Source organism: Acomys russatus, chromosome 4 (genome assembly GCF_903995435.1).
Source record: "Acomys russatus chromosome 4, mAcoRus1.1, whole genome shotgun sequence".
In the NCBI taxonomy this organism is placed as follows: Eukaryota; Metazoa; Chordata; class Mammalia; order Rodentia; family Muridae; genus Acomys; species Acomys russatus.
Window position 1 is genome coordinate 41910067 of NC_067140.1, and position 14291 is coordinate 41924357.

The window sequence follows — 14291 nt, forward strand, 5'->3', positions numbered from 1 at the left end:
CTAAACTAATTCTAGCACCGAATGAATATTCTGAGTAACACGAGGGCAAAACTGTATCAACAAAAATGGTCACTTCAAGACAGAATCTCCGATGCTAACGACATGTACCTACGGAGGGTTTACTGAAAACAATGAAGTACAGAGAGAACAATTAAAACCACATTTTCTTTGTGAAAAATACAACTATTAGTAAAATAAAATGTACAATTGAAAACTCTCCAAAGGAAAAACACTATTAAAAAAAATACTTTTCTTTGAAACTGGGAAAATAGTACATACGTCACTTTCTCATCACAATTCAACTTGACACAAAAAGCAGTCACAGGATTGCACAGTTCCACACCCAGTTTCCTGGACATGTTAAAGGAGTCCATGGAGCAGAGCACGGCTTCTGAGTTCACGTTTTACACTGAAGACATTCTCCTACGGGATGCCACAGCATACCAGATCTGTTCACACAATGCACAACGCTTTCTGCATTGTGGCCAGACACAAATGCTTTATGCCACCTTTCATTCTGATACCAGTCACAGGGGAAAGTCCAGTCACTTCAATGTTATTTCTCTAGCAATAAAATTATACTTAGTGCATGCTTTATCATTTGCCAAAAGATGTTTCTGAAAATAAAAACTCAATCACCCCACAGCTTTGAAAGTAAAAAAATCATTCATTAGGATAAAAGGACTGGCTTCCATGGCAGCACTACTGTTCTCACCAGAGGTCTGGTCCAAGTTCCCCATGCAGTGGGGATGCTGAAAGAGGCCACTGCAGGAGATTTGATTATCTGTGACACTATCCCTCCACATTTCATTAGTGCTATAAAAGGTGGGATTTTGTGGAAATGTTAGGAACATTTCTGTTGTACATGATTTAGAAGTTCTCCAAATTTTTCAAATAGGTCCTCCACCCACTTTACATTTTTCATACAAAGCTGAACAATTTCTTCCTGTCCTAAATCTTCATTTTTTTTCTGCACAGATGATATCTAAAATAAATAAATAGTTGTATTAGTTTATGCATATCACTTGAAACTTAAATCCTTTCTAAGACCTTACAAACATACCACAGGTACTATCTTTGTTTTGTTTTAATGAGACAGAAGGACAGGAGAAATGGCTCAGAGGTTAAGACCACTGACTATTCTTCCACAGGTCCTGAGTTCAATTCCCAACAACCACATGGTGGCTCACAACCATCTATAATGAGATCTGGTGCTCTCTTCTGTCGTGCAAGTGTACATGCAGGCAAACTATTGTATCCATAATAAATAAATCTTAAATAAATAAATGAGACAGGGCCTCATTATGTAGTCTGTGCTGGTCCAGAACCCATTATATAGACCAGTGTTTGAACTCACAGCGATCCTCTTGCCTCTGCCTCCTGAAAGCTAGGACTAAAGGTGTGAACCTACTTTTGGACTGATCATTTTCATGCACCCCAATTCCCAGCCACAGCAAATGATTTTTTTTCTGATAAATTTAGATGAGATCAATTCCTGTTATTCTGGCTACAAAGGGCAGAATAAAATCTTAGAGAAGTACTTCATGCTCTTTTTTCTTTTGGCTTTTTAAGACAGGGTTTCTCTGTGTAGCCCTGGCTATCTTGGAACTAGCTCTGTAAACCTGGTTGTCCTCAAACTCACAGAGATCCTCCTACTTCTGCCTGGGATTAAAGGTGTGAGCCACCACTGCTAGCTACTTCATGCTTTCTTAATTCCTTCCAATTTTATTAAAGGGCAATGACAAATACTACTTTATATAAATGGGTGTTTTGTCTGCATACAACTATATGCATTTATGTGCTTATAATGTCTACAGAAGCCGTAGGAGGATGTCAGATTCCTCGGAATTGGAGTTATACATGGTCGACACATGGGTGCTAGAGAACCCAGGTCCTCTGGTAGAACAACCAGTGCTCTAACCCTCTGAGCTATGTCTCTAGCACTCCCAAATGACAAATGCTGATGTCATCTCTATCTCAGGGCACTATAAAAATAGGCAATATCGTTTGCATCTCCTTTAGATTTAAGAGCTTCTTTCTATTCAAGGTTGTTACCTAATATGTCAGGTACAGCGCTGTGTTAATGTAATCTGATAATTATTAAACTCAGTACTATGAAGCTGGAGAGGGCTCAGCAGTTAAGAGCAGTTGTTGCTCTCAAAAACCTGAGTTTGGTTCCCAGAGCATCACAACTATTTGTCCTCTAGTTCTGTAGGATCTAATGACCTCTTCTGACCTCTGAAAACACATTGCATACACACAGGCATATATACAGGCAAAACACTTAAACACGTAGAATGAAATTAAATCTTAAAAACAAAACAAAACACCTTATAGTACTGATTGGAATAGGTTTTACTGAGGCAGGCAGATCTCTGTGAGTTTTAGGCTAACATGGTCTAGAGAGTGAGTTTCAGGGCAGCCACCCAGGGTTCTCTACACAGAGAAACCCTGTCTCAAACAAACAAACTAACAAACAAACAAACAATGAGATTTCAGAAAAACATGTTATTTCATTTTAAACAAATAAAAAATTACCTCATTCTTACATATCAGATAAACATGGTATTTATAATGATGGAGTGAATGATATAATGAATACAACTGTATTTTCTCTGGATCAACAGCAAACTCCTGAAAAAGAAAGAAGTTTACAGGAACTTTTCATACAACATCAGAGCTAAGAATCCTAGAGCCAAAGTTGAATGACAACCTGGAAAATGTCTTATATGGCTAGGACTGAGGCTGTATTAATATACATAGGAGCTTAAATTAATTTTAACTCATCTTTTGTTATATACGCTATTTGAAAAACAAACTAGCATTATAAGACACTCTAAATAGAAACATTTCAGGTAACAGAAGAGAGAAGCTACCTCCTCCTGCTGGGACTCAGATCCACCTGCCTCTGTGAGATCTCTGTCTCCTTAAAACAGCCATGAAGCTGGGTGTGGTGGCGCATGCCTTTAATCCTAGCACTTGGGAGGCAGAGGCAGGTGGATCTCTATGAGTTCGAGGCCAGCCTGGTCTACAAAGAGAAAACCTGTCTCAAAAAACTTTAAAAAGCCATGAGAGGTTGAGGCTGGCCTTGAACTCCTGATCCTGCCATTTGCCTCCCAAGTACTTGGATTATTAAGAATGTAATTGTAACCAGACACTATCATTCCAGGTGCAGAGTAAAAGATTTTTCTTATGGCTTTAGAGATAAATGTGGCTGATGGCATGTTACACAGCCTTTCCTCTTTTCCTCTAGGCTAGGTTTAAATATATACATTTAAGTAACATTAATTTTCTGACGAGAAAGGAATCACTCAGAACAAATTGACCCACAACATCCACTTTACACTAGTTCTAACGTATTTTTCACCTACCTACAATCTGGTTAATTTTGTGACTATTGAACATATATCATTCCATCCTTATCCCCTAAATAGAAATTATATTAAAGCATGGATTTTTTTTTTACCAGCTTTTACTATGGTACCCCTAGTGCTTTGGATTTATTATTTTTGATTATGTATAAAACTGTGACTGAGCCATCTCTCTAGTCCCCCAGTACTTAGAACTGTATTTGACACACTATAAATACACAAAGTATTTTGTTGTAGTTGTCTGAGAGACAATCGATGGGTCTATTCTTCTTTGAATAAATTAAATACTTTTGAAACAAGGGTGGTATATAGCATATGAATCCCAGCACTCCAGAAGCCTATCTGTGAATTTTAAAGCCAGCCTGGTTTATACAGCAAGTTCCAGGCTAGCGTCTTAAGACCTTGTCTCAAACAAACAAACAAACAAAAAAAAATAAACACCAAAGTTTTGTTTTGTTTTCTAAGATAGGGTCTCTCTACATAGCCCTGGCCTGTCTTAGAACTCACAGAGATCCCACAGTCTCTCTCTGGAATTAAAGATGTGACACACCAGGTCTAGCCCTCTGGATCTTTTTTATTTTGGCCACCCTGTTTACTTTATTGAGTCCACAGTAGACAGATGTGTGAGGGTAACATTTGCAAATGTGTATGGTCAAGGTCTGAGGCTAAGGATAGGGCCAGATGTGGACAGTGGAGCATGGGACAGGATCAGAATCCAGAATGTGGTTTCTTTGTGAAAAGGCTTGAAAGCCTGCCACAGAGGTGGCGGGGACAATCACATTGCAGACAACGATGCCGAAGATTAGGGAGCTGATGTTCAGGCACTTGGCAGTGGAGGCGTAAGCCTGGGCTCCATTCACGTTGCCCACATCCTCCTGTCTCTGGACTTTACAGATAGGACAGGCAATGAAACCCAGGCAGCAGAAGTTCAAGAAGAGTGCGTTGAACAGGCCCAGACTACACAGTCAGGCACAGAGACCTCTCTGGATATGTTGACCACGGTGGTTCTCACAACAGCTGAGTTGTGGGGTTCCCCCAGCTCAGTCACCCCATGCTTTTTGATTGTCTCAGAGCTTGGACGAAGTTCACCATTGGGGGTCAAGAAGGCTCATAGCAAAAACTCTGGAACCTGGATTGTTGTCCATATAAACTATTTTGCAGTAACTTCATACCTTTTGCATTTGTAAATGTATTTCTAAAGAAAATAGGGGTTTTTGTTTTGTTTTGTTTTGAGACAGGGTCTCATATAGCCAAGGCTACTCTTGAAATTATTACATTGCTGAGGCCATCGTGAAACTCCTGGTCTTTCTGTTTCCAGCTACCAAATGCTGGGATTCAGGCATGCACCACCATGCCTGGCTTACAGAATATTCATTTTATTGCTGTTCATTTTTCTATTTTAAGACATGGTTTCTTTGTATAGCCCTGGCTGCCCTGGAACTCGCTCTGTACACCAGGCTGGTCTCTAACTCAGAGATCCACCCACCTTTGCATCCTGAGTGCTGGGATTAAAGATGTGCCCCACCATCAACCAGCCCTGAATAAATTTTTTATACTTCAAAACATGTTACACAAATATTTTTAATAAATTAAAAATATTTTAAAACTATACAAACACCTAACCTTCAACATGGGATACTTTCACTTGCAGTCACAATTTGCCAGGTACAGTTCCAGGCATACACAGAACAGAAACAACAGTGTGCCTCTTCCTCACACCGCAACTGCATATTCCTGCCTCACAGACTTGACCCTTCATGGTAACATATTTATTTGTTTCAGTGGGTTCATAGGAGCTGTGTTAAGTGGAAAAGGTATACATTCATTAAGCAGTATGTTCTTACCTGTGCAGACTTAGTGGTTGTTTTAGAAGTCCTTAGAGTTTTCTTATTATAAGTTTTGCCATTCATTTTGATTTTAGAAATAGCAGATCCTCCACTTTTTGCTTTAGAGTCTCGAGTAATAATTGTTAGTTCAGGAAAACTTTCCAAAGCATTCTTTAAAATAATGAAGGATAATGGACATCAGAAGAAATTGAACCTGACTTTCTAGCGAATCACAATTTATATACACACAAGCACACACATACACACATGTGGATGGTTACAGCTGGGAGGCAGTTACAAATTCACTGTGCCTTCTCCCACAGGGTGTGGATTCTGTCTCCCCACTCCTTGAATCTGGACTAATTACATGGCCTGAATCATTAAACAACAATAGCACAGCATGCTGAAGAGCTCCTGAGTTACTGCTAATAATGCCTCTCTGATTAGAAACTAGGGAAACCAGGGGCATTCACATTTCTTCAAAGCACACACCACTTAAACCATGACTAGCACCGCAAAGTAGCTACAGTGAAGTCATCGGATTCTAAATGAGGATGAGGACAGAAGACAGTGAGACTAAGGCTGTATTTTTCCTGCACTGCTTTTCTTGCTTCCATGGGCTGCACAGAAAGCACTTGTGAGGTAAGATCGATCCTGAACCAGAATTTGATGGTATTGTGTCCACTGCCAGGGAGCCACCACTAATGTACAGTGGCCACATGGCAGAACCAGTCTTGGTCTGTTCTTTAAAACCCACTGACATTTATGCCCTTACCTGCTGGGTAAATCAGTGTGACCTGAAAAACTGTACACAACAACAGAATAATCCCTGCAGACAATTGTGACTACTTTGGTCAATTTTCTATGAGTCCATTTAGTTAGCAGCAGTAATGGATTACACGTGCTGTTGTTATACTTAAATCACAATGCAAATTAACTTCCACTGTTCTCTTCCAGACTGACACTATCTATAAACTAGTATTGTGAACCTGAAAACAGTACTTTTTTTTTTTCAAGACAGGGTTTCTCTGTGTAGCCTTGGCTGTCCTAAACTCACTTTGTAGACCAGGCTGGCCTCGAACTCACAGTGAACTGCCTACCTCTGCCTCCCAAGTGCTGGGATTAAAGGCGTGCGAAAACAGTATATTTTAAAAACGAAAATATTTCTTAGGTCTAAGTGTAACTGGGAAATGTTATTTGAAAAACATAAAACTTTTGATATCTACTAAAGTGCTATCATCAGTTTTCTACCTCATTCCTTTCTCACGTTACTTGTGCTCTGCACTTAAAAAACAAAAACAAAAAACACTGCTTAAGGCAGGCATGGTGGCACATGCCTTTAATCCCAGCACTTGGAGGTAAAAACAGAAAGATCCCTGAGTTCAAGGCTAGTCTGGTCTACAGAGTGAGTTCCAGGCTAGCCAGGGATACACAGAGAAACCATGTCTTGAAAAACGAAAAAACTAACAAAATAACAGAAATAAAACAAGTCAAAAGCAAACAAACCAAAACACAGACTATAAATTTGAAATCTATTGGCACTAGGCCATTGGAGACAAAAGGAGAAAACTTCTATTTTCCAACAAGGACAAGATGCTTAAGATCCTGAAGGGTGAAGACACAGTACCACTAACTCTAGAAGATGCTTAAGATCCTGAAGGGTGGACAGAGCACCACTAACTCTAGAAGCTTTAGGACATACTTTTAAAGTTACAACCTTGGCACTAGAAAGGTGTCAGTGGTTAAACACTACCTGCACAGAGGACCAGGATTGGTTCCTAGCTTACACATGGAAGCTTGCAACTGTTTGCAATTACAGTTCTAGGGAGATCAAACACTGTATTCGGACCTCGGAGGGCACTGCATGTCTGTGGTGCACTTATATGCATGTAAAGTAAAACACTCAGAAACGTAACAGATAAATAAATCTATATTGAAAAGGCACCAAGTTTATCATAGCAAGTGGTGTTAATATTTTACTTTTCTTTTCTTTACTTTATTTGGGAGTTGTACAGAGCATTGAACCTGGAACCTAATGTATTTTCGGCAAATATTCCACTAAACTATATACCCCTACTCTATTCTACACATTTCTTTAGTTTGTTTGTTTACTTTTTAAAGATAAAGATTATGGAGGCCACTCAGGCCTGGAAGCCATGGTCATGCTCTTGCCTCAGCCTCTGAAATGCTGGACTTACAGCTGTGATCCAACATGTTCTCATGATGCTAATTATTTCTAAAGAAAATGTTTCTTAATTTTCTATCTGAAGCATTTCAAGATTAACTTTTCTTACAAATGAATGTAATTACCACCAATGGAGACAATAACAAGCCTTTGCCTAAGAAGATATATCCAGATAGTTTATGGTGTTGTTACACATGAAAAAGGAAACCTGCCAAGTTTTCTGGACTGAGTAGCTTTTATGATAAATTTTAAGAGTTCAGATTATCTTTCATTTCTGTATTCCAGGTAACAAAAATAGCAACTTATGTTGCTAATATACTTTGATAGTAAAAACTAGAATTCCTCATCTTACTGCTTCCACCTTGCAAGTGTTAGGATTATAGGTATGTTCCCACATACCCAGTTAACCTTTAATTACAGATACAGTGTTAAGTTTTAAATTTCTTAAACTTATTTTTAAGATTTTATTTTTACTATTTTATGTATTTGAGTATTTTGCCTGAATGTATATCTGTGTATCATGTGTATGGCAGAAGAGGGCATTGGATCTCCTGGAGACTGGAGTTACAGATGGCTGTGAGGCACCATGTGGGTGCTGGGAATCCAGCCCGGGACCTCTGGAAGAGCAGTGGGTGCTCTTATATGCTGAGACATCTCTCTAGCCCAAAATATTGTTTTTAGAAATTTTATGAGAATTGCACATACATTTTGCAGAAAGTACTTGTAAGCAAAACACCAATCCATACACAGAAAATAAAAATATGTCTTTGGAAAAAAAAGATATAAAAGGAATACAAGACTTGAATTAAGAGAATTACTTTTGGGAAACATGAAAATATTTTATATTACATTACATATAAATGACTGAAAAATGAATTTAAACATAAAATACACACAAAAAACTAAAAGCGTGCTAAACAGACTCATTATGAATAAATAGCATATCTTGTTACATTAAAAAAAAATTGCAGGGAGCTGGAAACATGGCTCAGCGGTTAAGAGCACTGGCTACTCTACAGAGGTCCTGAGTTCAATTCCAAGTACTCACGACCATCTATATGGGATTTGATGCTCTCTTCTGTCATTCAACCACACATGCGAAGAGAGCACTCATATGCATAAATTACATAAATCTTTTAAAAATGCAGAAATGAGAATGACTTTATAGTCAATTTATCTTTCTATTTGTTTGGGACTGATTGCCCTGAGGTTTGGTAATGCATCATCAAGTGGAGGTACCTTGAATGACTGGTCCAAATGAAGATTCACAAGAAGTCTTTTCCGGTTATCATTCAGCATTCCATCTATTTTTTTCATATGTGGTAAAAGTAGTTCATCTGAAATGTCAATTTAATAAAATAAACTATCAACATAAAAATGTGCTAACACTCTCCTTTCCCCCTTCAAACCGTATGTATCTTAGAAGACACTACGTTTGTTGGCTTATGTAAAATACAGCTTTTAAGACACAGGCATTTAGCTGGGTAGTGGTGGCGCATGCCTTTAATCCCAGGACTTGGAAGAGGCAGGAGATTTTCTGTGAGTTCGAGGCCTGCCTGGTCTATAGAGTGAGTTCTAGGCCAGCTAGAGCTATACCCAGCCTTGACTAACCCACTAGCCCTCAAACGAAACAGGCATTTAATTAAGCTGGAGGTGGTGGCATAGGCCTTCAATAGCATGCTGGAGGCAGAGGCAGGCAGATCTGTGAGCTTGAAGTCAACCTGGTCTACAGAGTGAGTTCCAGGACAGCCAGAGCCATACCGAGAAACCCTGTCTCCAAAAAACAAAACAAAAGGCTTTCAGAGCAAAGGTCAGCCTGCAAAGCAGGTTTATCAAAACAACAAGAAAGCAACTCTGCACAATAGTGGCACTGTTGCCAAAGTTCTGCTTTTTACTTCTTTTTTGGGGGGACAAGTTCTCATTTTGTAGCTGGCGGGCACAGAATATGCTATGTAGATTAGCTCCCATCTATCTGCTTCTTCCTCTCAAGTGCTGGGATTAAATTTGTACACCACCACACCTCACACCTTAGCTCACTTAATATATATATGGGGAGAGAGGAGACAGAGGGGAGAGAGAGCGGAGAGGAGAGAAATGGGAGAGAGAGGAGAGAGAGAAGAAATGGGAGAGAGAGGAGAGAGGGGAGAAATGGGGGAGAGAGGGAAGAAATGGGAGAGAGAAGGGAGAGAGGAGAGAAATGAGAGGGAGAGGGGAGGAGAGAGAAGGGGGAAGAGGAGAGAGAAGATGGGGGAAGAGAGAGAGAGAGGGAAGAGAGAGAAAGAGAGGGGGCATGGGGGAGAGAGGGAGACCACTAAGGTGATGATTAATTTCTCTAAACCTCATTTATGATCTAACAATAGCACTGCTACAAAATACAAACAAACTAAAATTCTGTAAAACACTGAGTATGAACAAGACTTGTTCTTCTGGCTAGTACTAGAGACGGAGGCAGGGCCTTGACACACTAGTTAGTAAGTGCCTTGCTATTCGTTAACTACAGTCCCACTCAAAGACTTCATTTGTTGTTTGAGACCGGGTCTCACTATGTAATTCCAACTGGCCTAGAACTCACAGAGATAACCTGTCCCTGACTCCTAAATGCTGTGACTAAAGGTGTGTACCACCACACCCAGCTGAGATATTCTTAGTTCATTCTAATTTGGGGCAAAGACAAAGTAGGGGAAGAAAAATAATTATAGTCCATTGTCAAAAATGAGTCAAAAAATGTTAGAAAAGGGGAGAGTAAAAATGACAGTAATAAATTACTCATTTTTGATAATGTATTAAATACTTGCAGTTATTAGACTGTTAATTTACCGGTACAGTGCTGGCATATATTACATATACCATATACATATAAATAAGTAACAGGCAAGCATTAGGGGGGAAACGTCAAGTATGGTGGCATACACGATACCTAGCACTTGGGAGGCAGAGACATGGGGATCTCTGAGTTCAAGGCCAGCCTTGTCTACACACAAGACACTTTTCCAAAACAAACTTAAAAAAACACGAAAGAGACAATAGTGAGAAAATTCAATTAACAAACAAAGAAGTTTTGAGTGTGCCTCTCAACAGGCCATACCATTGCTCTTCTCTAGGGCTTGCATGGTGTCAGGATCCAGAGCAATGCTAACAAGCAATTCCATGTAACTTTTGAAAGTTTCCTTCATAGCTCTTGTGTTCAGAAATCGAGTGACAAAGGGAGCTGGAGGATCAAATTCTAGGATGAATAAGAGATAGGATACTAAATTTTTCCTTCTGTGTTGTGGTTAATTTATAACCATGGTCTAATAAATGTTTATTATTAGGCTAATTATTGTCAGGGCAGTATTTTCTAACCCATATCAATCAATGAAAACACAGACACCTGATGTATTTTATAACCAGCTTTTACCTGGGGCAAGGCAGATGCTACCTCCTAAGCCATCCTCCAATAACTCCCAGTCTCCATCCCATTCCATCTGCTTCTAATGATTTCTTTCTGGGCTAACTCCCATCCATAATCCCAAAATACTTGCTAATGTTCTGCATCTCTTTCCATGTGGAGCTTCAGATCCATTCTCTGGGCAATGTGGCTCTATTTTGGTCCCATAGCAATTCTCCTCCATCCTCTTCCTCTGTCCTGTCTCTCCTCTCTCAAGATTCTCTCTGTCCAAAGAACCTTTACTCTGCATCCTTCTTTTGCCTTGCCCAGGTATAGTTATTCAGCCAATCAGGAGGCAAGGTTCCGGGCAGTAACAAGATCTTAGGAGCCAGCAATTAGCATCAGAATGCATCAGACCCATCTCCAACACTTTCTGACAATTTTAATATTATTTTTCTTTATATTAGTAGCCTGAAGACAAGACTGAAGACATGATTTCTCCTATTGAGCCTTCCTGATTCTTTGTGTAGGGATAACCGAGGCAGGGTTGGGGAGATGGCTCAGTCAGTAAAGTGTTGTCCGTGAGGCATGAAGATCTAAATTCAGATCCCCAGTTACCCACATTAAAAAGCCAAGGGTAATGGCACACACTTTTAATCCTAGTGCTGGAAAGGTGGAGACAGGAAGATCCTTGGAAGTTTGCTAACCAGCCAGTCTTGCCCAATCATTAGGTTCCAGGTTCAATGGAAGTCATAAAAAATAAGGAGACACCAATCTCTGGTCTACATGTGCACATCAACACACACATGAATATTCAAACACAGAGACAAAAACATCACAGATGAATTGAATTGTGGTGGTGCACACCTGCAATCCCAGCACTTAGTAGGTAAGGCAGGAAGATCAGGAGTTCAAGGTCATCAACAGCAACTTACCAAGTTTAAGGCTAGCCTGGTATATATAACACTCACATTCACTGCAGGGCTTGTTTTGTTCTGTGCACTCAGCAGTCTTCAAAAGCATCAACCTCCCAAGTGCTGAGATTATAGGTGTGTGTCATCAGGCCAGCACTGTGGAGCTTGTAATACAGAACAAAGCCCAGACTGGTAGCTTTCAGAAACGGAGCATTGGTAGTGGTGGAGTTAAGAATGGTGTTAAAGCTTATCCATATAAAAAGCTTCCCAGGTGACTGAGGCCTGGCACCACTGTAGCATCTGTCACAGGCCAGGTGAGAGCCATTTTCTCTTCTGACCTGTCTCACCACAGACACCTGGCTGTAGTCTCAATGACTTGTCTAGTACAGAATCCAAGAGTTGACATGGTGATGGGAGGCAGAGGCAGGAAGAATTCTATAAATCCAAGGCCAACCTGGTTTGCATGAGTTCCGGCCAGCTAAGACGCTTGTTTCAAGAAACCAAACAAACAAAACACTACCAGCCACCCACAAACAAAGATATTTCTTCTTTATTTCTACACTTAAAATTATTACAGAATCCTAGTGACATGTATAGCCTATTCATATATAAATTCCATGGCAAAACTTCAGGGTTAAATGGGATTGGTGGTGCATGACTATAATCCCAGCACTCAGGAGGCCTCTAGAGACACGAGGATTAAGAGTCCAATAAAGGCCAGAACTGGAGAGATGGCTCCGCGGTTAAGGGCACTGGATGCTCTTCCAGAGGATCTGGCTGAAACTGGAATTCTAAGAGAGCCAATGTCCTCTTCTCACCTCTGTGGGCAGGAGGCCTGAATGGTGTGCATATAAATAAATGCAAGCAAAACAGTCATATATATAAAATTAAAATAAATCGTAAAACAAGACAAAAACCAGTACAGGAAAGATAGATCAGCATATACTGTTCCTGGAGAGCATGCAATTTTGGTTCATAACACCCATGGTGAGCAGGTCACAACTGCCTGTAACTCCAGTTCCAAGGGATTCAATGCACCCTTTTGACCTCTGCAAGCACAGTATTCAAATGCACAAACCCATATTTGGACACCAGCCAATCATGGATAAGAGACACACACACACACACAGCAGTGAAGTTCATTATAATACTGATATATACACTTTTACCTTGAATATTTAATTTACACTTATCTCAGATGTGTGCACACACTGCATGTTTGTCATAACATATATGTGCTGATTGGGGGACAGCTAAAAATAACACCACCACAAACACACTTAATCCCAGCATTCAGGAGGCAAAGGCAGAAGGATCTCTGTGAGTTCTAAGACAGCCTGGTTTACATAGTAAGCTCCATGACAACCAAAACTACTTAGAGAGACTCTGTTGCAAAACAGAACATTTAAAGTAGATTTCAATACAGAGGATTTTATATATATTATGGCTCTAATTCTAATCAAATATCTTCCATGAATAGCTCTCAGACAATGACACTTGTAACTCAGAAGCCATTCTAGATATCAACTCCAACTATGTCCCAAACAACCAATCAATTCCTCGTTTAAGAACTAGAAGAGTATGCTCTCAACTTCAGTTGTCTCCTCTTCCATTCTGTTTTCACTACTTAGGTTCTGGCACCATTTATGCCTGAAACTAGGTCTAATAATTAAATTTCAAATTTCATCATGTTGCTTTCTACTTGAGTTCCTCCAAAAATTCTTCTTTATTTATAAAGATCCTAAACTTTTCAGCTTTGGTATGGCTTGAATGGCCTTTCACTTTCCCTTCATCTTTCTTCACTATTATGATTTAGAGGAATAAAAGTAAAATTTCCTATAGTGGATACTTTTTGTGTTTTTCTGGTCAAATGGTCTCTGTAACAGCAACTCAAAGCTGCAACTATATAAATCATGTATTTCCAAACAGTGTCTGTGGGGTTGTATTCCAATACAATTATTCATGAAAGTTGGATAACAATCAGACATGCCTGCAAACCAGTCTGCCAACTTCTGTCCTCTGCTGAACTGTTTGACATTTCTTATTTATACTATATTCTGTGTTTTGGTAGCTAATGGAATGCGTGCTGTATATTCTTGCATTGTACATGTTTTAAATTCTAATATAGCAAATATTGATAGATATGCTTAATATATCATGCTATCATATTATATTAGTTAATTATAGCTTGGATTGTTTCATCCTAGATTTGTTTCCTTTTTTCTTTTAGCATAAACACAGATATAAAATTTAGGGACTAAGGATTTCTTTCTTTTTGTAAAGATTTATTTGTTTATTACACACACACACACACACACACACACACACACACACACACACAGAGTGTTTGGCCTGCATTTACACTTTCCTGCCAGAAGAGTGCAACAGATCTCACTATAGATGGTTGTGAGCTAGCATGTGGTTGATAGGAATTGAACTCAGGGACCTTTGGAAGAGCAGCTGGTGCTCATAACCTCTGAGCCATCTCTCTAGCCCAAGGATTTTTTTAAAAATTTATTTCTTTTTGCTTATGTGCATATATATGTGTGCCTCCATGAGTTTATGTGCACCATGTGTGTGCAGGAATTGGAGTTATAGCTGTTGTGAGTTGCCTGATATGGGTGCTGG

General features: G+C 39.5%; 1 protein-coding gene across 2 annotated transcripts in view; it reads right to left on the reverse strand.

Moving 5' to 3' along the window:
• Positions 1 to 467: 467 nt before the first annotated feature.
• The window catches only part of Qser1 (glutamine and serine rich 1), a 60183-nt gene continuing 46359 nt past the window's right edge, over positions 468 to 14291 (reverse strand). The window contains exons 8-12 of one of the 2 annotated variants that reach the window (XM_051144276.1): positions 10468 to 10605; positions 8622 to 8719; positions 5216 to 5368; positions 2539 to 2634; positions 468 to 985 (exon numbers count right to left, since the gene is read on the reverse strand). In XM_051144276.1, the coding sequence (XP_051000233.1) occupies positions 845 to 985; positions 2539 to 2634; positions 5216 to 5368; positions 8622 to 8719; positions 10468 to 10605 (626 nt within the window). In that variant the 3' untranslated portion in view covers positions 468 to 844. Of the gene's footprint in view, positions 986 to 2538; positions 2635 to 5215; positions 5369 to 8621; positions 8720 to 10467; positions 10606 to 11212; positions 12499 to 14291 lie in introns of those variants that run through there. The other variant, XM_051144278.1, reaches the window with a different exon arrangement.